This window comes from Canis lupus, chromosome 19 (genome assembly GCF_003254725.2).
Source record: "Canis lupus dingo isolate Sandy chromosome 19, ASM325472v2, whole genome shotgun sequence".
In the NCBI taxonomy this organism is placed as follows: domain Eukaryota; kingdom Metazoa; phylum Chordata; class Mammalia; order Carnivora; family Canidae; genus Canis; species Canis lupus.
The window spans coordinates 39561857-39585551 of NC_064261.1; the positions used below are offsets into that span (position 1 = coordinate 39561857).

General features: G+C 34.0%; 1 protein-coding gene across 2 annotated transcripts in view; it reads right to left on the reverse strand.

Moving 5' to 3' along the window:
- Positions 1–619: 619 nt before the first annotated feature.
- Positions 620–23695, reverse strand: part of DARS1 (aspartyl-tRNA synthetase 1) — a 60960-nt gene continuing 37884 nt past the window's right edge. The window contains exons 5-16 of one of the 2 annotated variants that reach the window (XM_025430595.3): positions 21439–21541; positions 18557–18637; positions 17485–17544; positions 15450–15561; positions 14504–14638; positions 12288–12435; positions 9219–9365; positions 7515–7557; positions 5792–5872; positions 4616–4727; positions 4357–4428; positions 620–1283 (exon numbers count right to left, since the gene is read on the reverse strand). In XM_025430595.3, coding sequence (XP_025286380.1) covers positions 1192–1283; positions 4357–4428; positions 4616–4727; positions 5792–5872; positions 7515–7557; positions 9219–9365; positions 12288–12435; positions 14504–14638; positions 15450–15561; positions 17485–17544; positions 18557–18637; positions 21439–21541 — 1186 coding nt within the window. In that variant the 3' untranslated portion in view covers positions 620–1191. The remainder of the gene's footprint in view (positions 1284–4356; positions 4429–4615; positions 4728–5791; positions 5873–7514; positions 7558–9218; positions 9366–12287; positions 12436–14503; positions 14639–15449; positions 15562–17484; positions 17545–18556; positions 18638–21438; positions 21542–23695) is intronic. The other variant, XM_049097194.1, reaches the window with a different exon arrangement.

Below are 23695 nucleotides of genomic sequence, written 5' to 3' on the forward strand. Positions count from 1 at the left end.
TAGAATATGAAGGAGATAGTCTAAAAATTGAGTCTCTACTTTCTCAGAGGCTTATAATCTAGATTGTGAAATATTAATTTTCATCAAAAGTAGTGGGTAGATGTTTATGGGCCAGGAGTAATGTCCTACCTTTCTGACTTCATTATTTTCTGCATTATTTTTTCTTTTCCTGTAGGAAAATATCCATTTTATTTCTGTCCATTACATGTTTTTCACTGTAAAATTAACATTAGCATCAACATAGTTATTAATACTCTAGTGAGAAAGTATTCCTAATTGTAATTCGTACACAAAAGTTTCTTTTTGGTAGGGAAAATGATAGTGCATTTCAATGAAATTTCACTAAATATTAGTACCAGTTAAAAATGAAACGAAATTCTGCAATATTTTAAAATCTATGTGAAATAAACTATTAAGTAACCCAAGCTTTCAGTTTTAGGAATTCTACCCTCTTATATCCATCTGAACTTGTATCCTGATATATGTTATCAATATATCAGCTTTCATTTATTTTTAGGCATTTACATGAACTAAAGTACTTTTTCTTTTTCCAAATTATAAATGTCAAAACCAGTTACAAAATCAGACTGCCATGAAGTTACACAAAGACAACGATGACTAGCTTTAAAATTTTATTGAAATTCAAGTTAGAATTTAACAATTTAATACAGCATTATATTGGATATCTTCTAACCAGTATTCTCACCTGCTTTACAGGATTTTAGGGCACAACTTTAAAGAATTGATACTTTCTGCCTAATTTTCCATGAGATGCCAATTATACAATCATTAAAATCTTAGATGCTTCCCTAAAATTACCCTTATTTCAATGTTAGAATTTAAAAAAATAAGCTCAAATATTGAAAATTTAAGACATTAATATTGTAGCCACTATAATATAGAAAAAAAAAACTTTACACAATCTGTTTAAAATTAACATTTACTGTAGTAATGCAGTATGAATTTTTAACGTAACCACATGAATTTTTCATTAAAATGTTCGACCATTTCCTACTGAAGCATGTCCAAAGTTATAAAAATCTTCTGTTTTAAAGTGACCTATATTGCATTAATCCAAAGTAACTGTGGCACTTGAGATAAGACATTTATTCCATTGTATATTTTAACTAGCTAAGGGATAGCCTGATCAATAGCAGGTTACTGGAAAGAATAAAAAAAAGCAAGGCTTCTTTAAGGAGTGAGTCGTTTAGGATCCCGGGGGAACATTGACGTCTGACGAACATTGTGCAATCCCAAAAAAAGCATCGTCACTCGTTCTAACCCTGGGGAAAAAAAAAATAATTAACTCCTTTTCTGAAAACCTTTCAGGGTCTTACTTATTGAAACTACTATCACAGTATCATTCAACAAAGTACTATTATTTTGGGTTTATTTCAAATGGACTGATTTGGAGTGCCTAAGTGGCTTAGTGGTTCAAGCATCTAATTCTTGATTTCTGCTCAGCTCATGATCTAAGGGTTTAGAATTGAGCCCCATGTGGCTCTGTACCGGACATGGAGCCTATTTAGGATTCTCTCTCCCTCTTCTTCTGCTCCCTCACCCTGTGCCCCCATGCACACTTTTGCTCTAAAATAAATAAATATTGGGTATGATTCAGAAATGGAAAAACAGAAATGATGCTGGTTGTGGGAAGGATTAAATGAGATATCCTTAAGTTGTCTGGATTCTGTGAACTACAAAAATCGTCTAAATGTCCAAAACTTATAATTTAAACACAAAAAACCCATTTTATAAACCTATCTATATTTGGGGCATCTGGGTGGCTCAGCTGGTTAAGCATGCAACTTCTTGATGTCGGTTCAGGTCATGATCTTGGGGTTGTGAGATAAGACCCCCATACTGGGCTCAGGCACTGGGCATGGGCCTGCTTAATATTCTCTATTTCTCTCCCTCCCCATGAGCTCTCTTAAAAAAAAAATATATATATATATATTTATATTTATATAGGTGTATATATATGTATTTTCAAATGGGGCCAAAATCTTTTTTTTGGGGGGGGGGGGGTCCAAAATCTTAATAGTCCAGGCCATCACTATAAGATGAGAGCCATAAACTTGTTCAAGGAAGATTTTGTTTATTTATTCATGGGAGACACACACACACACACAGAGGCAGAGACATAGATAGAGGGAGAAGCAGGCTCCAGGCAGGGAGCCTGATGTGGGGACTCAATCCTGGGACCCCAGGATCAGGCCCTGGGCTGAAGGTGGCGCTAAACCACCCGGGCTGCCCTAACGCTTTTTTTTTTTTTTTTTTAAGAGTTTATTTATTCATTTGAGAGACAGCAAGTGCGAGCATGAGCAGGGTGGAGTAGAGGGAGAGGGAGAAGCATCCCAGACCCTGGAATCATAACCTGAGACAAAGACAGATGCTTAAATGATGAGTCACCCAGATGCCTGAGAATTAACATTTTTAAGAAAAGATTTTATTTATTTATTTGAGAGAGAGAGCGCACAGGCAGAAGGGAGAAAAGGGGAGAGGGAGAAGGTTCCCCATTGAGTTGGAAGCCCAATGTGGGACTTGATCCCAGCCACTCTGGGATCATGGCCTAAGCCACCAAGGTGCCCCCCAAATTAACATTTTTATTGTTATACCTTACAAAAAAAAAAAAACCTGCAGATATCTGAACCTCGTATTATAGTAATCTAATATTAATCTTAAAATAAAAACACCATATCCCAGGACGCCTGGGTGGCTCAACGGTTAAGCATCTGCCTTTGGCTCAAGACATGATCCTGGAGGCCTGGGATTGAGTCCCACATCGGGCTCCCTGCATGGAGCCTGCTTCTCCCTCTGCCTGTGTCTCTGCCTCTCTCTCTATGCCTCTCATGAATAAATAAAATCTTAAAAAACAAAAAACAACCCCCCCCCACATCCCCACTCAGAAAATGAGTGGTATTTGATAATCATTCAAATGTCCTTCACAAGTATGATTAAAATTTACATTGTCAATCAGTCACGAAAATTTGGAAAATACAAATGCACATTACTGAATACTTTAAGAGAAAATAACTGTCAATCTCCCACTAAAAATTAAACTATATTTCCAATGTAGCACTGTTTGTAATACAAAAAAAGGTTGGTATCAATCTACATGTCCATCAGTTAAGAAGGTGGTAACAAGATTATGGTGTAACCTTTCAATGGATTGATTCTATGTAGTGTTAAAAAGACTGAAAAAGTCTTTAAGAATTGATAAGGAACAGAGCAGCCCAGGTGGCTCAGCGGTTTAGTGCCGCCTTCAGCTCAGGGCCTGATCCTGGAGATCCGGGATTGAGTCCCATGTCAGGCTCCCTGCATGGAGCCTGTTTCTCTGCCTCTCTCTCTGTGTCTTTCATGAATAAATAAAACAAATCTTAAAAAAAAATTTGATAAGTTACAAAATATAGTGAGAAATGCAAGGTATTGAATAATTTATACAGTATGCTACAATTTGTGTAAAAATATTTTTAAAAGTGTATTTTTACATATGCAAATATTATCTTTGCAAAAGTAAAAAGAAAAAACTAGAAACAACAGTTTTTTATAGGGAGATGAATTCACATTCTTCCTTTCAAAAAATTTTTTAAAGTATAGTACCTATTCACCAACCCCCTCCAAAAAACAACAAACAAAAATTTTAACAAATCTATACATTCAGAATTCAGAGTCTTTGATACGGACATACAAAATTGAGCTAAACATTTACTCTTCTTATTTATCTTTTTAAGTGATCTGTACACCCAATTATAGGGCTCAAACTCACAACCCTGAGGTCAAGAGCTGCATGCTCCACTGACTAAGCCAGCCAATCACCCCTTACCCTTTTTAAATCAGAGTGGTATCTTACATGTATTTTAGAAGTGTCCCGAAAAGTCAATGAAATGTTACATTACAAAAATATTTGGGAGCAATCTGAGCTAACTTGTGGGAGAGCTTTAATTTGGGGTGGTCCAAATGAACTTATGGATGCATAAAGTAGGATACTCAATTTATAAGAAATTTTGCTTCTAAACTCTTCAGAGAATAACAATGGCTAGAAATTATAGTATTTTAGAACATACAAATTACCTGTTTGTTTTGTTCCTTGGAAATCAAATATTCATTCAGTTGCAATTCATTCATTCAGTTGCAAAATGAATGAATTATTCATTGAATTATAACAAATTATAAAATTTGTTATAATTCAAATTTGTACTATATTTAGCACGTATGGGCTTATTTGTAAGCAATCACAATAAACAAAATTTAGTTTTTGGATCCAATGCTGAAGAAATTTAGCTAGAAGTGAATGAACACTTTGCCAAATGAAATCTGGGTTGGAAATACATTGTCATAATATTAAAATAATATTACCAATGCCTCCGCCGGCATGAGGAGGGGCTCCAAATCGGAAGGAATCAATGTATGCCTTAATTTTCTCCAAATCTAGAAAAAAACAGAAAAAAAACTCAAAAACCAAATGTAACTTATCATCTTATTTAGTGACTTTTAGCAATTATTGTTCAGTAAAGATTAAAACAAATGATGATGTTTCTGAGAAGTCTTTAAAAGGTTTAAAATGTGTTGCTTTCACAATATATATTACTCTCCCACATATCTTTAAGTTGTTTACCAATTCCATGATGTAAGGCTCGCTCTGTTAGCAGCTGAGGATCATGTATTCTTTGAGCTCCTGATAGTATTTCTTCTCCTCTCATGAACATATCGTAAGAGTTGGACTGTTTCTTCAGGGAAAAACAAACACACAAGAAAAGACCACTTTTCAACTGACTGTCATTCCACTTCCGTTACTCATAAGAAAAAAAATCTCTTGCACAAAGAGCAAGTCCATTTTCCCCTCTATTAATGATGCAATCTGCTCCAATGAGCACAATTTGTTTCTCTAACACAAGATTAAACTAGTGAGAGCTGTATGATAACTTCTTCCTTCCCTCTATCAGATTTTATGATCCCCCTCTCCTACACTTTCGGATAACAGATCAGAGCACCATAATCTGGCTTGTAAGATGTAGTGCTGATTCTCATTTCATCATCAGAAATGTTTTTAAGTGTGATATGATTTGGGGTCATTTTTAGAACTTCAAATTATCAACAACTGTCTTTTTAATAAAAAATTTTTTTTTTATTTTTAAAAAAGTAAATAGAACATCAATTTACCATAGTTTAACTTATTCCTGTATCAGGTTTTAACTTACTTTCCCTGTCTTTTGATAAACCAATAGTTTTCAAAGTATGAGTCCTAGATCATTAGCCTCAGTAATACAAATTATCAAGATCCCCTAAGACCAACTAATCAGAAGGTCTGGTGATGGGGCCCAATTATCTGTCTTTTAAAATGCCCCCCTAGTGATTCTGATGCACACTGAGGTTTGGGAACCACTACAATGGAAAAACAGTAAAAGGCCACAAAATACAAATTAGATGAACTCTCAAGACAGAATGCTGTTTCTTAGTTCAAAGTCAATGGTAATATGATATGTTAAAGTCTGCAAGTCTAATGATACTACTTATTATTTATATGGCATTTCTTCCTCATAAATCTTCAAAAAAATTATACTTGAAAATGATTTTTAATGTAGGTTTTGGGACTAATTTTCTAGAATACTTATATTTCACAGTATCATTTTGACCTGAATTGACAGAAACTAGTAGTAATACATATAATGATAGCCCATTAAAACTGCAAATTACTGATAAAAACCATTATTCCCAGTATACAATTTAACATAGTCACAATAAGATTTTTCCTTCTTCCCCAAAACAAATTACTTAAAATAAAATTACTTACAGGATTTCTTGGGTCAGGCATGGTATAGAAAGGTCTTACAGCCAATGGATATTTATCAAGAATATAAAAGTCTGTATCATACTATAAAAAAAAAATTTAACAGAAGTAAAAAAGGTTAACATTTTGATAACTGTCTTTTTTTTTTTAATTTTATTTATTTATTTATTTATGATAGTCACAGAGAGAGAGAGGCAGAGACACAGGCAGAGGGAGAAGCAGGCTCAATGCACTGGGAGCCCGATGTGGGATTCGATCCCGGGTCTCCAGGATCGCGCGCTGGGCCAAAGGCAGGCGCCAAACCGCTGCGCCACCCAGGGATCCCTTGATAACTGTCCTTTAAAAAATGTTTTGTCTTTCAAAATTACTGTAATTATACTATATATGCAGTAAGTATTCTACTTCTTTCAAGTGTCATCTGTATCCTATAGTATTTTGCCATCACGTTATAAATTCCTCCAATACTTAAATTGTAGGAGCTACTATTTATTTACTATTTCAAATATTTGTTTTCTTTTTTTTGACACGTAATCTCTTTCCCAATGAAAATTATGCTACAATACAATTCTTTGAATTTCATTTCTTTCCTTTGCTAATCTAATTCATTTATTCTTTCAGAAGCAATTTATTAACTTTTTGTTAAATTATCCCAAATCTCTTTGGGTTTTACAAAAACTACATTAAATCTATAAATTACTTTAGGAAAACCTGACATCTTTTACAATATTCATCTTCAAAAAAAACCTTATTTTACCAGCAATTTAAATTTTTGTGCAGACATCTAAAAGAAATTTGGTAGTTTTCTTCATATGAAAAGTATAAATGAAATAAGTAACATTAACATGAAATTATGACATTTTTGTTACAAAGAATAGTTACTTCATAACCTAAATTTAGTTGAAAAGAAACCAAACACATTTCAACTGTTTTTACATTAACATTTTTACTAAAACTCAAGTGAAGAGGAAGGTCAAGAGCGGACAAACTGGAATCTACTCTGCTGAAATAGCATTTTATTTTTTTTAAAGATTTTATTTATTTATTCATGAGAGACACACAGAGAGAGGCAGAGACACAGGCAGAGGGAGAAGCAGCTCCATGCAGGGAGCCCAATGTGGGACTCGATCCCGGGTCTCCAGGATCACACCCTGGGCTGAAGGCTGCGCTAAACCGCTGAGCCACCCAGGCTGCCCTGAACAGCATTTTAAAGGTATACATTCAACACTGCAGTTTCAGAAATAGGTGAGCTCTCCAGTCAGTTTTGAGTGCAACCAGTAGGAGGAGCTCAAGGACTGTTTCCATTTATACACAATTCTAATTTCTTGAAAGACTACATTAAGTTCAGCTTTTATCTCTGGAGTTTTAGAAAATGAGATAGGAAAGCAGCTTTCACAAAAGAGGCAAAAAAGAAACTCATTTGCCTTCAAGTACCATGAGTCATCAGGGGTAGCAGGGAAAGCCATTTCTAAATAATTTTAAGCCATCTTGAGGTTGTTTCTGGTTAATCTGACAGTCTAATACAGATATCACTTTTAGAGGTACCTCAGTACAACCTAGTACAAGAATTAGACACTGAGCTAATCAAACTGACTGAGCAAAGCCTGTCTGAATATTTTTTATTATGGGATCTTACCGTTTGGAAGACTGTTTACCCTGCAACTGTTCTTTAGTACCAGAATATGTTTCAGATTTAGAAAAAGAAATCTACCATGTACAAGAGACCTACCTTTTCCTTTACCAAACGACCCAACAGTTTTTCATTTGGTGTACTGAAAAACAAAAACAACCCCCCCCAGGAAATCAGGTGTTTGAATATCAAGTAGCAACTTAAAGAGTTTTAAGTTAATAAGGCCCCTCTCCCACTTGAAGTTCTCAAAGGATAAAAAAATTGGTCATAATACATAGTTGTCTATCCTGCTCTTTTTTTTTTTTTAAGATTTTTATTTATTTATTCATGAGAGACACAGAAAGAGAGAGACAGAGACATAGGCAGAAGGAGAGCAGGCTCCATGCAGGGAGCCCGAGGTGGGACTCGATCCTGGGACTCCAGGATCACGCCCTGAGCCAAAGGCAGATGCTCAACTGCTGAGCCACCGAGGCATCCCTATCCTGCTCCTTTTTAAAAAGAAGTATAGTGACAACACTTAGTAGGTGCTGCTCAAAAATATTTAAATAAAATAAACAGATATAACAGTTTATAGATTCAGAAAGAACATGGATGAAATAATATCCTACAATTATATATAATAAAAGTTTACTATAGCAACATAGGCTATTCTTGCCATCTTAAGTGGCTCCACTTCAAGATGGTCTCCCATTTTGTTACTTTATCATCAAAAGTTTATAAAACAAAAATCAACATTTTCAAGTTTTTAAAAAAAATTTTTTTAAAGATTTATTCATCAGAGACATATAGAGAAGCAGAGACATAGGCAGAGGGAGAAGCAGGCTCATCTCGGATCCCAGGATCATGCCCTAAGCCGAAGGCAGATGCTCAAACTGCTGAGCCACCTAGGCATTCCAAGTCTTTAAAATTTAATAGTGTTACTATAGCTAAGAGGCTATTACTTAACTTCCATCCTAGGTAAGAACAACTGCCAAAATACTTAAGAAAATTCTGCTCAGCTTAAAATAATTAAAGAATTTATAGTTTGCCTTAAAAATGTAATTTAGCAATGAAGGAGATGCTTAAAACCATAAATGTATATTCCTGTCAAACAAAAATAAAGGGTTTTGAGCAAAATATGCTTTTAAAAAGCCCTAAAAAAAGACAACAACCGTCCTTTTATTCCTTTATCCATACCAATTATTATTATTTTTTTATCCATACCAATTATTGTAAGGGCTTAAATATTTTAAGAACCCTTGAGAAAAATATAAGTATGGTAGTTATTTCTTTATTAAACTACATAATTTATTCAAAATTATAAGTTACATGACCTGAATTTAGATAACATAATACTATGTTACCAAATAAAGAACAGATATTTTTATAACTTTTGGAGATATTAATTTTGTGCCCTAATCCTGTGTGGGGATGGACTAAAACTGCTGTCTACTCTAACACCACTGATTTAGAAAGAGAGTAACATATCAGATGATAAAATCACAGGCGTACGTCCCTATATATTCTTTAAAGTGTTACAAACATAAGGGTGGTGTAGGGTCAAAAAATGGTGTATAGACAAAACTACTGAAGCTCAGGCAGACCAAAAAATGGTGTATAGACAAAACTACTGAAGCTCAGGCAGACCATATTAAACATAATGTTTTATTTCAGATCATACATTAAACAAAACATCATATTATACACCAAAGGTAATAAAACTGAAGTTTATCAGCTAGGTGGAAAAAAAATAATTTGTTAATATACTCATTCTTTTGTATCTTAAACCTAATTACTAAAGTTTAAAAAATCACAAAGTCAAACCTCAGATCTTCTTCATCTCCCATTTCGATTCCAGCTTCCCTAAGCATAGCCAATGCTTCACAATACTCAAGTCTTAATGTTGGTTCCAAAAATTTGAATGGCTCACACGGGAATTGTTTATTCACTGTCTGAATTTCAGTTTGAAACCTATTTGTACAATGATAGAATTAATAAAAAATGTGTCATGTTCTCTCCACAAGAGGTCACTGTCACAATACATAAACATAATTTTTAAGAAAAATTACTAATACAAGTGAAATAAAGAGCATATAGCTTTATTCTTCTACAACTTGATACATATATATTTTTTTAAACAAAGAAACATTTTTAACATTTCACGGGGGTCACTGTATGTGCGACGATGAAGAAAGGGCAATCTGAGTAGGTTCAGGGGTGGTAGCTGCTCCATGGTCAGCCAAGTGCCTTCTCTGGCTGAACCACTCAGCCTTACAGACTCTCCTAACTATCTGGGGAACCATTCCCTAATGGCTGGCTGATATGAACCCAAAGAGTCTACTCTACATATTATTAGTTCTATCTGTTCCACTGATAATGATTTTGAAATTCAGAGGTAACTCAAAAGGAAATCGTTTTATAGCATTTTAAATTAATTATAGCATAATTAACTTTTTATAAAGGGGATGGGCAGAGGCAAGGGGAGAAAAAGAATCTTAAGCAAGCTCCATGCGCAGTGCTGAGCCCGAAGCAAGCTTGATCTAATAATCCTGAGATCATGATCTGACCCAAAATCAAGAGTTGAACGCTTAACCTACTGAGCCACTCAGGCACCCCTAAAAGGAAATACTTTTAGAGAAAGTTGTCTTATGTAAGATCAGCCTCAATACAAAAATTGCCTTGGAGACTTTCAGGCTCTTCTGTAGTAGTAGTAACATCTAAGAAAAAATATATGGTAGGTATTGAGTACCTAACTGTCACATAAAATCATTCTTTGAATCAGTGTATGCACCAGGAAAAAGTATTAACAAGGAATTATTTACATTAAAGATGAAATTTCAATACTCAAAATATTTAACACCTTTCTTAGTCTCCTCTTAATTTGTCACTACAGTGGGATTAAAGGATTAAAAACTTTGTAACTTGTATCAGCTAATACTGCTAGTGATATAAAATATCCATTTTATAAGGCATTAAAAATAACAGACTTTTTAATCCTTTAACACTTGTTATCCTCAAGGCAGACAAAATTAATGAATACTTGAATCTTTCCCCGTTCCCATTATACTGTAAGTGTGTGAGTGCCAATTTCCCATTTTAATAGCCACTATAGTACAGTGTCTGGTCTTTAAATAGCAGGCATATGACAAATATTCACCATATTGAATTGTGGAAGATCATATTTTAGTAAGATTTAAAAAGTGTCTTGAAATTTTCATAATTTATAAAATTGAAAAAGCATGCTTATATTCCATGAAAACGGTAGAAATGAAAACATTATCATTTTCTGATTAAAGATTTTCATGGGAGCAATAAGACCTTGTCACTGATTTATTCAAATCTCTATGTAATAAGGGTTAAGAAGATCCCAATAATTGATTTTTAAATTGCCTTTCTTTGCTTTGGATATTAACCCATGCATGTCTATCAATATTTTAAAATATATTTGTATATTATTCTTCTATGAGCGATAAGTACTAAGGATATACGTGAGAGGGACATGACACAAGTCAGGTAGCCCAACTTACAACTGACTGAAAAACTTAAAATTCCTAAATGATTTATAGAATATAAAAAGAAGGCTTTTATTTCTATAAAGGTTGCCACCTTAAATCTACTTGAAAAAGTCCAGTGATGATGGTGTCTGAATCTCTAATTTATAAACAGAGATTTGATTAATCTCAAGGACCCGATTCATACTTGATCTGTTATTAAAAAAAACAAAGTAGGAACTTTCATTTCCTAATATTAAAGAGAGAAAATATCAATACCCAAAATAAATGGGCTTAAGAAACGTTCTTGAATTATAAATGTGAAAAAAAATGAGAAAAATGTTCCTTCACTGGGTTTCAAAGGGTATTTTATTTTATAAGGAAACATTAGTTGTTCCATAGACTATATCTAAACGAAAGTTGCTTAAAATAAACTGTATTGAAATGTTTCAGAGAACAAAGATTTAAGAAAAGGCTGTCATCAATGTTCCAATGCAATGCAGAGAATGCCTAGAAAATATTGGTGCTTTATCCTACAAGATTTTTGTAAAATCAATGATTAATTTCTATGTCCTTGAAATTACTCATTAGACTTGCAATGGAGTAAATAAGATTAATAGTATTTTTGAACTCTTTTTAAGTATCAATGGAGCATATCCAAATAAATCAACAATTAACTGTTAAATCAGTAATCTTTAAGTAAAAATTTCAATACAGACTTTGGTCAGTTATCAAAGTGCTGTAAGTCTACTATAGCCTACTTATTATAGAAGTACTGTCTCAAGTATGGAAAAAGGAAAAAAAAAGATTCTCTTGATCCTACTTAACTTGTTCTTCCATTTTCTTTTCCTATTTTCTCTGTGTTAAACATTATCACAAGTAAACAATTTTCAATGACCTTTAAGGGAGAAACTATTTGCCAGTTTAGAGGGTGTACCTAATGTGAATATTTTACATAATTCAGATTTCTGCATATCCCAAACATGTCTAATATTTTTTTGTAAAATTTTACTCACATTATTATTATTACCACTACCAGTTTAATAATAAACTGGTATAAAAATAACATAGGCTTTATTTCTTTTAGACATTCGGGATACAATATAAAGGAAAACACTATAGCTAGGCTGGTTCACAACAGGGTAAACTTCGCTACCAAAATGAGGTTAACTAGCTGAAGACCCAACTGACTTAGATTCAGCAGAAGTACTATTTTGAGTGTTCATTTTTTCTCTAATTAACTATTGATCATCTAAGTGGCAAGTCCTCTCTCCCCATATATATATGTATGTTCACTATATAAACTTAGTTTACATGTTTTAATTCAAGAATTGCTTTATCTGAAGAACCCAAACTGATTAGACATTAAGTCCATCTAGAGATATGCAATATTTGTTTTTACCTTTTTTGGAGTCCTTTGAATATTTGTACTAAGGTATCAGCAATTTCTTCAACAACTTCATGATAATGGTAATTAAAAGCCATTTCAATGTCCAAACCAACAAATTCAGTTAGATGTCTGTGGGTATTCGAGTCTTCAGCTCTGAATACTGTAACATTATTAAAAGAAATAAATAATAAACAGTGTTTCAGGTTTTGGAAAAATTAAGATTTAAACACAAAATTTTATTTACTCGTACTATTATTTTCATGATCATTACAGGGTTCTAGAAAGACTTGTGATAAGCCATATATTTCAGCATTATCTTGGTCAGCAAGTACATTACCAACTCCTGCAGTCATGCAGTAAAAGCTGTAACAAATGTAAATTAATAAATGAGGCTCCAGATAATCCTGAGGGAATGCAAGGTCCTGAATGCCTTCTCAATAATTAAAAATATGTTCAATATATTGAGTTCTTCTCAATTTTATTAAAACTTGACCCAAGCTAAATGAAATCTGTACTAGTGAGGTAACATTATATATATTCCAGCCATTACTTCCGTCCAGCTGTTATTGTCCTCACTGCACTTTCCTCCTTTTCCAGTCTTCCTGACTCTAATCTCTGCTTCATCTTTCACATCACTTTAAGATTAATATTCCTACAACACATTCTTGCTCAGTAATTAACTAATTAACCACTGATCATAAATTGCTCCCAGATGGCACTGTAATAGAATATAAAATGACAAAAAACTAAAACCGTTATGCTTTCATATTTAATCCTACCCTATATTTTCTATTTCTTCTTAACACTAACTAGTCTTATATTTTCTCCAATGTTCTTTATGAATTCTGCTTCTGCTTACTAGAATGCCATTTCTGTAGTCTGTATTTCCTTCTCTGTTCTTAAAGCCCACTTCAGTTTGCATTTTCCTTTGGGGTAACTCTAGCAAACTCCATCTTCTCCCTCTTTTTACACTATGTAGTATAGATATACTACATAATTAACACCAATCTGCTGATTGTACAGCACAATCTGATTATTCGCTGTGAAAATCAGTTGAATATTCCCTGCGACTGCTATATGTATGCATGTCTTATTCTGTCTTGGGAGCATGGACAATGTTTATTCCCTTGTAACTCAAAACATGGTCTACAAATCAGCAGCATCAGCAGTACCTGGAAGCTTGTGAGAACTACAGAATCTCAAGCCTCCCTCCAGACCTACTGGTCAGAATCTGCATTTTAATAAGATCCTCAAGTGATTCATGCACATTAACATTGGAGAAATGCTGGTTGATTCTTCTTTCATGTACATGTTATCTAGCACAAGGCTATGTATGCAGCAGGCATACAACAAATTAGTTAATAAATTCAGAAAATTAACACAATTAATGTTCTTGCCAGTTTCTCTATCAGAGGCATGCAATTTCTCTTTTAGCTACCAAAAAACTTACATATATAAAATAATCAGGTAAATTTTATAGAATGAAGCAAAGCTCGTTTTTGCTTATAATCAATTAGCTTCATTAAAGAATATGCTACATGATTATGTGTCCATGCTTTAACTTTCGGTTAATATTTCTTAAAAATCATGTTAACATATTCTAATCAATATCAGACATTCGTTAATAATTCTGATGGACTTTAGCATATTCTCAACACTAAGAACAGTACAAACAGTAATAGTAAAACAGAACAGCTTGAAATAAAGTCGGTAGCAAAGTATACAGAGGTACATTTATAAACTTACAAGAGTAGTAAAAGGCTATCAAGGACAAAAAAATACATTATTTAGAAGATTGCAACTACTTGTTCTTTCGTGTTCATGGAGAGTTGAGAGCTCAAACAGGAGCTAATTCTGTTCTAATTACACTGAAATAATAAGTAATATACTCAAGTGTATTTTAGAGGGTATATATTTTCAAAGTATGCATTTTTAAAATGAGATATTCCCAAGGCAAACATTTTCTTCAGCAATCTTATGTAGGAATATAAAATGCTTATGACTCTATTCACATAAATGATGTTCAACTACTTAAAGAGCATACAATTTTTTTTAGGAAATGTCTACCCAAGCACAGTGTCATTTTTACCTAAAAGTCTAGTATTTATACAGCCAACTTACAAAAGGATTTAAGCTTTGAAAATGTCTGTATGTAAAATGTGTTCCTAAAACTGTAACTATGATATGATTAATAAATTTTGAGAAAACCATAACCACCAAAACCTTACCTGGTCCAATACAGAAAACCTTCTCAAAGTCAGCACAAATACACATTTGCTTGTACAGCTGTGGGGACTGCGCCAGGTATGCATTATTTTTAAAATATGACACAGTAAATACATTGGCTCCTCCTTCACTGGCAGCTGAAATGTAAATATGTATGTCATTATAAGCAGCTTCAAGCTTATCAATGCATACTTCTAATAAAAAGTTTATACTTTTAAGCATTTCACTTAAAAAAATAAAAAATTTCAGAGAAACCATAGTCTATATATGTCTTTTACCTGATTCTAAACTGTTTATATTTAGGACAGATTTACTTCTTTGGCTATACCTTCATTTTACTTCTTCAGATTTACATACTCCCATTCTGCATCAATTTCAAATCAATTAAAGCTACTCTGGGGTTGTAAAAAATTATTTTTAAAAGAAAAAGATACTCTTATTGATTTTTCTATGTATCAAGAATGCAATACTCAATTCTTGACTTTAGAACTAAATGTTATTTGTAACATACTTTTTAGTGTTACTTAAGCAACTCCAAAAAAGGTAAAATGATTAAAATAAGGTCCTTATGTAAGAATGAGAATTAATGAGATATTTCTATTTGTAGCATTTAATAATATTACAATGCAGTTTATACAAAACAAAATTGCAATATCAATTTAGAAACCTACGTAATGAAAGTAGTTCTGGTGCAACTTACATAACAATCTTGCTTCATGTGTTACTGCCTCATTTTATAATCACTATCACATAATGACTTCTGAAACAGGAGATGTTATGTTATTGATGTCAATTGTAAGTGACTGCTGCTATATAGCAGACCTCAAAATAAGAAGTCTCATGGCAATAAATCTTAAAAGACAGTTGGGGTTCTCAAAGTTAATATCAAGCAACTTGGAAGAAAGCAATTTTACTTTTAAAAATTAAGAGAAATGTCTTAAAGCATACCTGAGATAATTTTAGGAGTTTGGATCTCCACAAAACCTTTGTTAATTAAAGTTTCTCGGAAAAGATGGCAGATGCCAGACTGAAGACGGAAGACTGCCTGACTAGTTGATGTCTAAAAGACAATAATAAAAATCTAATGAAATCCATCTGACACTTTAGCTGAAATGGAGTATTTTCTAATCAGGCCACCTGCATAGAAGATTCACAGAAAAAACAATTCATTATATGACAGAAAAGTTAGGTTATATGACAATTAGCCTAACTTTAACCTAACTTTATATGAAATTAACCTTTTTCTTGTTTTCTATTATAAGAGAATGGCAATTTGCCCTTTAAAATCTCCAACACAGGGGTGCCTAGGTGGTTCAGTCAGTTCAGCATCTGCCTTGCTTGGGTATGATCTTGGAGTCCTGGGATTGAACCTTGTGTCAGACTCCCAGCTCAGTGAGGAGTCTGCTTCTTTCCTTCCCTCTGACTCATCTCTCCACTTGTGCTCTGTCTCAAGTAAATAAATAAAATCTTTAAAATCTCCAACTTCTCCAACTCTTGACTTTGCTGAGAGTCTATAAAAGATTAGAGAGTAGTTTAGACATAAATTAAGATACTTAAAGGATTTTAAGTATACAGTGTTTCCCCAAATGTAAAGTCAAAGTAGGGGTTAAAAATGTGAATGCTTAGGGGCGACTGGTGGGTCAGCTGGCTCAGCTGGTTAAGCGTGGGACTCTTGATTTCCTATCTAGTCATGATCTCAGAGTCATGAGATCAAGCCTCCCATCCGGCTCCGTGCTCAGCGGGGAGTCTTCTTGAGATTTTTCTCTCTCCCTCTCCTTCTGCCCCTTTCCCCTCTGCTTGCAGGCACATGCTCTCTCTCTCTCAAATAAATAAATCTTTAAAAAAAGTGAATGCTTGCAAGGGCCAGAAAAATAACATAAATGGAATAAATGAATGAAACTTTCTGGGTGGTGCAGGGCATAGCAGAGGACATAATGCCCCATCTAGAGTGCTACCTAATGTTGCCATGTCACAGTATTGCCAGATTCACCGCCAAATTTTTAAGAAAAGCCATCTATCTAGATTTAATGTGGGAATCCCTACTTTTCAAAGGTGGCAATGAATTTTAAGTTAAAAAAAAAAAAAAGATGCCAAAGAAAAATATCTTGAGGCCAAATTCTATAGGCACAACCAATAACTTGTGTGAAGAGAGTATGATGTCTACCTACTGTGGCCAAAATTAGGAAAAACCTGAGGTTTCTAAGCAGTATCAAGAGGACTTTTGATTATTGTTATAGCCTTTTCTATGAACTACAAATTAAAATAGAAAAGGAAAAGGGATAAAAAAGCAAATAATCAAGAGAAACATGAGTGTATAATAAAGGTAGACCCATATAATTGCAGAAAAGTTGGAAAGAACTCTTAAGGTGACAAAGAATTTATGCTTTAGGTAGAATATTTAAGGAGGAAGATGTGGTCAAAACATTAAGAAAGAAAGATGACACTGGTTTTACTACAATGATGAAACCACTGAACTCTTTCACTTGCAACCAAACCAGAAAGGGAAACAGAAGACCTATGAGATTACTAAATAAACCACAAGGGCCAACTACTTCTTTATTATTAATTCTGTGCTCAGATCAAATTCAAAGGACTGAGGCATTAATTACTGATCTATACTTGGTCCACAATCTAAAATGTGCATATAATTTCTTTCACAATTTTGTAGTGATATTAATGGTTATGTTTTTCCTTACTAACTTGTCTAAAACAGGTATCATTTGACAGCAAGCCCATTTATTGGTTTCAGGTTCCTTTGTCATTTTAAAACAAAGTAAGACAATATCCTGTGAATTATTACTTGACTGCCCTTGTTGCCTCCAATTATTTTTAGGGGAAGAGTCAGTCAGAAAGGTAAATTGCTTCTGTATCGTCATACAATAGGTAAATGCCAATCAGTTCTATAAGCCTGAGACAAGTGTGGTATCCCTGCCCATCCTGATTTTGGCACAATCATGTCACTTAATAAATAAATGAGGCATACCCTAAGATCAATGACTCTGTTGTCTAATCTTGTATCCTGGTTAACAGTAGCTCTTCCTTCCTAAAAAAAAGAAAACAAACAAAAAAAAAACCAAAAAAATAGATTTTACTAATTTTTTTTAAGAACACAAAAACATTTAAGGAGCCATGTTTACTTTTAAGTGAGAATAAGTGTGCTTATGTATATTAATATTACACCCCCAAATCAGAGATCCAAGAAACAAGAACTAGGGCCAGAGAGAAGCTGTTGTTAAAAGAGAGATGGAAAGAAGAGAAATGCAAATGAACAGAGGTTAATGCTTTCTTTCCATCTCCCATCCCCATCAAAGCCTTGTCTCATTACAGGGACAACTGAAGAATCAACCGCTTGCCCCTTCATTGATTCCTGGATTTTACCTGCTAGTTAAAGACTGAAGGAACAGATAAAAGCTGACAGAGTAGTGGTTCTCAAAGTATGTTCTGGGCACCACTGAAGGTCCCAAAGACACTTTCAGGGAGTCCATGAAGTCAAACCTACTTTTCACAATGATACATTTTCACTCTGCACTGAGTTTTCCCAAGGCTTCATGATGTGTGCTATCACAACAGAATGAATGCAGAGGCAGGTATGAGAATCTAATTGTTGTCTATTAAGGCAGACATTACAAAGATTTGTAGATATTTAAGACAATGTCACTCGTGGCACTGAATTATTTTTTGTTTTTGAAAATATTTTTCAAAAATGTTATTTTTGTCATTCATATAAGATTAATATATATAAATACCAAATATTTCTAGATTACTGATTCTTTTATTAACACACACTAAAATTTTTCTATTTTGATTTCTAATGTAAATATTGATAAAGATATACAAAAACAAAAGTTTGTGGGGGGAATTATTTTTAAGAGTGTAAAGGGATCCTGAGACCAAAAAGTTTGGGAACTATCAATGTAAGAGTAAATTTAGATAAAAAAATGAAGCTCAAATCACTTCACAGGCACCCTTCATACAAAAGTAGGGCATCAGGTTTTCAATGTTTTATAAATTAAAGATACAGAGGAAGAACAGTATTTCAAAAATGTAATTTTAACCTCTTCTCCTTCCACCTCAGGCCGAACAGCATCATCCAGCTGCAGGGGTAGGCGGGGTTCAGCCAAACTGATCACATAAATCTGAAAGTGAGAGATTACCAAAAATATCATGAAGCACACAAAACCTGTTATCTTTTACTTAAAAAAAATCTACAGTTGACTTAAATATGAAGCTATGTTTGCATATATCTTAACTGAAACTACTTGCTAAAATCAAACAAAGATATACATGTTTTTTCACTTATTATAAAATGGGGATCATAGTATTTCTTGCCAACCTCCACAGGTTTTTGGAAGTCGAATGAGATAACATACATACAAATATTTTGTAAACTCTAATGTGCATACCAGTGTGACAAATAAGTACTAATTGGAGTCAAGAGGTCTAAGCTTAAGGCCTTCCTTTGTCACATAAAAGCTGTTGTTAGGCGAATCATTTAACCTCAGAGCTTCAATATTCTACTCTGTAAAAAAAGGTCTGAGGTATGAATCAAATGGAGTAATGAATATGAAAACACTTCATAAGCAAAACACTTGTTCTTTTGAAGGGGCCATTAAACAAATGTGTTACTATCAAGGTTCACAGCATTTGGCCATTTTTACCACTAAGACCAAAGTCAGCCCAACTCTGCTGTGCATCAACTCCCTCTTCTCATTTTTTCCTCAAATATCCCTTCCTTGCCATCTTTTATCAAACATATTATATCTCACTTCCTGCTGTTCTCCTGGTTGGGAGCTACCATCGAAGGTATGCCTCTCTGGTGTTAAAATTCCTTTTAATTTGTTAAATTCACCCATACTAATTGCACATTTTAGTGCTAAAAAGCAGTTAGGTCATAAAAAATGAGCTAGAGTTTTTTGGCTACTCTTAAAAAAACATGTTACCCTATCAGTTACTTCCAACTATGCTTGGAAAACCTGTTAAAGCACAAAAGGGAAACAGAGCTTATTTAGTTAATTCAGGAAAGGAAATTATATTCTTCCAGTTGGTAGATCATATTTAGCATTCAGCTCAGGCTCTTTAAGAAAAAGTGTCAGAAGGACACTCTAGTCCTCCTCAGAGTGAAACAGAATTATTTGTTACCATCTTCTATGCTCAAGTATGGCGTTTCTCTTTGATGAGTTAATAGAAACTTAATTTCCAATGAAAAGTTGGAGAATGGAACAGCTACCTCTTCTATTTTTGTAACTAGTGGATATTCATTTCATTAGGTTGTGAGAACCCCGGTAACTTTACACAGTGCTGGCACAAAGAATGTATTAGTAACTGCTGGCTGAATAAATAAATAACTGATAAGAGTCAGTGCTTACTATCAGAGCCTTTATAAGATACAATACTTTATACTTTGTGTGAGATACTTCATAATTATTTCCATTAAGGCAAGATCTGTAAGCTCTTTAGGCTGTATATTTATCATTTACATTTATTAAGGTTGTATTGAATGCTAAATAATTAGAATGTTTTAGAGGTATATTTACTTGCTCAATTTACTAAAATTTTACTTACTGAAGTATTGAAAAAGATTTGTTCCTTGAAAAATAGGGAGTTGTTTTACTTGGCCAGCAAAACCTCAGGTTGGTTTGCCTTTATTAGGTTACTTTAGGTTAACCTTCTTGGTGCAGTTGGTTTCAAATGAATTTACAAAAAGAAAAGAAATTAATTTGGCAAGTTAACTCAGTAAAAAAATGCAAGATTTTCTAAGTCTTGAAGAGTTCCTATGATGATTTTAGTTAAATACAACCTTACTCCCAAACTAGTGTGTATAAGTCTATCTTTCTGCATCGGTCTGTCAATCTGCCGAACGGCTCTATCTTACTTATGCTCACACACATGTAAATACACATATAGGGATGAGGGTAGGAAGTGACTACTCCTTAAGAGAATATAATGATGCATATTGTAGATACAAACTACTAGGCCTGGACTGGACAACTGCAGGTTCAAAGCTGAACTGAATATTTCAGAAGTACTAAATATGTGAGAGTTCACTTACAGTATTATAAAAGTATTGTCAAAGATAATGAGCACTTATAGTTTTTATGTCTGAGAAGAAAATAGATGTGGGATAAATAAATCTTGTACAAAAGGCAGTTATCGCTAGACTGTAAGACCCACAGTTTAGTTTTGTCTCTTTTGATTTCTCTATAAAGTACAGGAAATATAATGATTATAAGGAAATATAATTGTTAAGAATTAGTATAATTAATCAACATTTAGAAGCACATTGTCAGAACAAAGTTCACAGCAAAACTTATTCATAATAATGAACAAAGCTTTTAAATGTGTCATATTTTTCCGTATGGGACTATGGTAGATTGTTTGTAGAAAATGGCTCTAATAATTCCTCAGGCTTCTACATACATGTCTCTTTTCAATGACGTTGCCTCTCTTCCCACCAAGAGGTGGAATCTATTTCTCCATCCCTTAAATCTAAGTTAGTTCATGTGACTTGCTCTGACCAATGACACATTTGGCAAACGTGACACAAGGAGAAGCTTGAAAAGTGCTTGCACACTAGGGCTTCTCTCTCTTGCTGCTGGGAACCCATCTGGCACCATGTCAACAAGCCTGGGCTAGCCTGCTGGATGAATAGAGGCTACAGGGAGAAATATCCCAGAAATATCAGTAGGCCCAGGTGATGTCATGCAGAGCAGATGAATCATCCCAGATAGGCGGACTCTAACTGCCCCACGCACAGGAACATGAGCCAATAAATGTTTTAAGTATTAGGGTGGTTTCTTATAAGACAAGAGCTAATTGATTCAGTAATCAATTTACAAATCTCAGTATTTTATATCAACTCTAACAACATAAAGATTTCATATGAATGGTTATAAGAGCCACTTGAATCTATGTACACAATTTTGTTTTAAAAAGTTACCTTTTGAACATGTAACTCTACATCTTGCTGTGTACAGCTTCCAATTTTCTGATTCACTTTTCTCACTACACCTTCTACATCTACGATGCTCTCTTTGTTAATGCTGTCAAAAGAAAAAATTCCCAACTTTAATCATCTTATCAGAGGTGTCAGAAATCATTTGGTGTTTCAACAGTAAAGCTGAAATACTAAACTCTTTTTTAATACAGTGAGCCACTTGAGATAAAGCCAGTCTATTTAACCTACTTACAATAAGCTATTATGTAGCACACCTTGTGAGATTCCTCAAAGAGATGATTTTCTAGATGCCATAATTTAGTTACCATTCATAAAATACTCTGAACATAAATGGCAACAGACAGGCACTGAATTGTGAAATGCAGAAAAAAAGTCTTTCAATTATTTATTAAAGAACATTTTCCTTCTTAGAGTTGAAATTTACAAAGATCAGCATTTCCTATAAGGAGAAGCATGGGCTTCAATAAATGCAATTACTGGTATGTAATGGAATTAAATAATAGAAGGTCAACTGAAAAGATTTCAAGGTAATAAAAGGACATTAGGTGGCTGCAATTAAGCCCTCCTTGCCTATAGTTTCTGAGTACTCTGTCATTGGATTTATGGCAGACAGTCTATAGGGATTGTGCAATCCCATTTAAGAATGTCTACATGAAGCTCAATATACACTCAACAGGTCACCTGGGCATTTTAACCTTATAACAAACTTGAATTGTGAACATACAACACTCAAATTCTGAAATATAAAATTTATGAAGTACCCTATTAAGCTCACCAAGTGTTTATTTGTTGATCTCTAGTACCTAACCAAGGAAGACAGGTTATAATCCAAAATGGTGGTTCCCATACAAAATATACCAGTTTTATTTTTGTGTGTATTATTGTACTAACAGAATATATCATAATATATTTGTGGAAAAAATTAAGATTTAACTTTCAGATCTTGCTTGGAGAGTGATGTCACAGCATCACAGCAGCTCAACTGGCCAAAACTATCAATGTAAGACTACCAATTAAAACTGTCAGGTGGGGGATCCCTGAGTGGTTCAGCAGTTTAGCGCCTGCCTTCAGCCCAGGGCCTGATCCTGGGGACCTGGGATCAAGTCCTGCATTGGGCTCATTGGGCTCCCTGCATGGAGCATGCTTCTCCCTCTGTGTCTCTATCTCTCTCTCTGCGCCTCTCATGAATAAATAAATAAAATCTTAAAAAAAAAACCCCAAAAACTGTCAGGTGGTAACTGGAGCTGTAGAAGTGAGGTGAAAAGATAAGGAAGAAAAAATGCAAGAGTGGTAACTGGGAGAGAGCGGAGTTCCTGACACAGCTGGCATAACAGAAAGGGCAAACATCGATCAGAAAATGTGTTCTGGACTCGCTGTTTATCTGCTATATCATAAGCCCCAGTTACCTTTTAATCTTTCATGGCTTATGTCCCAACCCAGAATCTTGTCTTAAATGACAAGAATCTAAACAAAACAAAACCAAAACAAAAAAAAAAAAAAAAAAAAAAAAGGAAAGAAAAAAAAGAAGAAGAAAAGAAAGATTTAACCTTCACAAGAAAAGTTAGTTCTATATATTCTGATGAGGAATTGGGTCCCTAGTAGTTGGGGTGCCATTTGAGAAGATTTCAGAAATCCAACAATGTTTATTTTACCGAAGAGAACACCACAATCCATTTCAAAAAACATTTGCTCATGGTTGGAAAAGGATCAAAATGAGGACAAGAGATGAGAAGTGGTGAAAAAAGGAAGAAAAATTTTCATTTCATTTTACTACACTGTCTAGAACTCTACATGACTGATACCAACCTAAAAAGGAACCCAACAGTATACATATTTCTTGCACTCTCATAAGTCTCCTGCACTAGAGCCATTGCCTAGTATCTAGCTAAAATTTTGTGCACTGAAGAAACTTAGAATTTATTGTGGTGTACTGCTTAAGGGCTTTCTAATACTTGTAATCTAGTGTCATTGAATCTTTCTTCAGTGTGATTTCCACCTATTAGTTGCCTCTCCTAATTGGAAGAGTAAACTTGATACCTGAGTATATGATTCAAGCTATATGAGAATTCTATTGCTTAGCTTACTTCCACCTTGCCATTAGGAAGGCTTTCTCTTCCTTATTGATCAGTGTGTTTCATCAAGTAACCTGTCCTACCCCAATTAGAGCTCCATTCGGCTACATTTCTGCTATGACCCTATCCCTCTTAGGTCATCCCCTTAGTAAGAAGCCTTTCATTAT